This window comes from Penaeus monodon, chromosome 15 (genome assembly GCF_015228065.2).
Source record: "Penaeus monodon isolate SGIC_2016 chromosome 15, NSTDA_Pmon_1, whole genome shotgun sequence".
Taxonomy (NCBI): domain Eukaryota; kingdom Metazoa; phylum Arthropoda; class Malacostraca; order Decapoda; family Penaeidae; genus Penaeus; species Penaeus monodon.
The window spans coordinates 25010294-25012054 of NC_051400.1; the positions used below are offsets into that span (position 1 = coordinate 25010294).

Sequence of the window (1761 nt, forward strand, 5' to 3'; positions counted from 1 at the left end):
ACAGGAGCTTAGTTGGTAAGAGAGAGAGGATGTTTTATATATTCTAGAAACTGTAAGAAGTCCAAGTAGTCCTGTATCAGAACTAACAGTCTAAATCAAGCTTACTGTTTTAAAAAGATCAGGAAATGGCCAGTAACGTGCATATATATTTTCCGGAAAAGCAGGAGCTTTGATGGAACGAGGAAGATTAAGTTTTTCTTCTGTTTCTGTTAAAAAGGCATTTTTGTGAAGAAAAGGGACGAGGTTGAGCGACCATCCCTCCCCCTTCCCCTGTGCACGCTTCTCTAAGTGACTACAGGCCTATAAGCCGCTCATTTGGGATATGCTGGTAAATAGTTCAAGCGGTAAAGGTTAGAATTAGGCAAATAGAAGCAAAGTAGATCAGTCAGATAAATGTAACGAAGTACATTAAATAAATAAAAATAAATGAGTTTGAGTAACTAAATGAATGGGAACAGGTATAAAAACAAATATATAATTTAGATGAAGAAAAAATATGAATATGAATGAATAGAGAGAATTAGAAATATTAATTCAGATAAATGCGTTAAAATGTAAATATACATTTCAGATCACAAGCAATTTTAAGATCTCACTAAAGATGATTACATGAGCTGAGCCGTGGATGTTGCCGTGTCGTTTTATGCAGACAGAAGTAAACAAGGTCTAAATGAAGCATACTGTTTTGAAAAGGAGTCAATTATTATTTCCATCCACAGGCCCTCCAAAGCGACATCGCAGCGTGCCAGGAATCCTGCCAGCCAGAGTGCACTGGAGCCAAGCCCTTCGTTCCGACCTATGAACTGCACTCGTTATTACTTCTGCTTGGCTGACGGAAGCCCAACAGACGCTCCACTGACGTGCAAAGACGGGATGGAATTCAACCCCGAGACGGGTTACTGCGAACCGGGAGATCCTGCGAATCCTTGTACTGCGCTCTGCCCGGTCCCCCAGTGCAGCTTCAAGTGCACCCTCGGCGGTGAAAGCGTTGGTTTGGTCCGGGACCCTTACGACTGCGGTATGTTTCACGTGTGCACGCCAGCCGGTACATTCGGGCCGTTCCAGTGCCAAGCCAACGTTCCTTATTTCAACGGCGACATCTGCGTGGAGAAGGAGGACGTCTGCTGTACCCAAGGTTGCAGGCCATTCTGCGAGTCCTCCGCTGGCCTTGCTCAGGATCCTCTCGACTGCAGAAAGTACTACAACTGCTCGGCCGGCGATCTGGGGGCGCCGCTGTCGTGTTTGGAGGGCAGCACTTTCGACCCCGCGATCGGCCAGTGCGTCGAGGGCAGGCCTTGTCGGGACTGCGGTGGCGGTTCGGGCGTCACCGATACCTCCGTCATAGTCCCGGCCGATACCACTATCACCGCTACCGCACACCCAGCCGATACCACAAAAGCACCCCCAACAACAACAACAGCACCTCCAGCCGCAAACACAACGACTCCGCCCTCTTGCAACGTCCCCGCTGTTTGTTCAGCAAGTGGGAATTTCCCGATATGTAATTTCTGCCATGAGCGGTACTATTTCTGTCCCAGAGTCGGTGCAAAACCATCCATAATGAATTGCATTAATGATCTGGTCTTTAACACTGAGCTGTCCTATCCCTACTGTATATTAAGGGATATTTGTCCTTTTACGTCATCAGGATAGTAAGCGATATATTTTTTTAGTTTTATTATTGTTGTTGATAGTTTTTTCACTTCATTTTTCCGTTAAGTTGTATGGAGGAGCTAATAATATCTGATAATGATCTATGCA

At 45.8% G+C, this 1761-nt stretch overlaps 1 protein-coding gene across 1 annotated transcript in view; it reads left to right on the forward strand.

The window, feature by feature from the left end:
• The window catches only part of LOC119582269, a 27079-nt gene extending 25324 nt beyond the window's left edge, over positions 1 to 1755 (forward strand). Inside the window, 2 exon segments of the mRNA XM_037930488.1 lie at positions 720 to 793; positions 795 to 1755. Of these exon segments, the coding sequence (XP_037786416.1) occupies positions 720 to 793; positions 795 to 1653 (933 nt within the window). The 3' untranslated portion in view covers positions 1654 to 1755.
• The last annotated feature ends 6 nt before the right edge of the window (positions 1756 to 1761 follow it).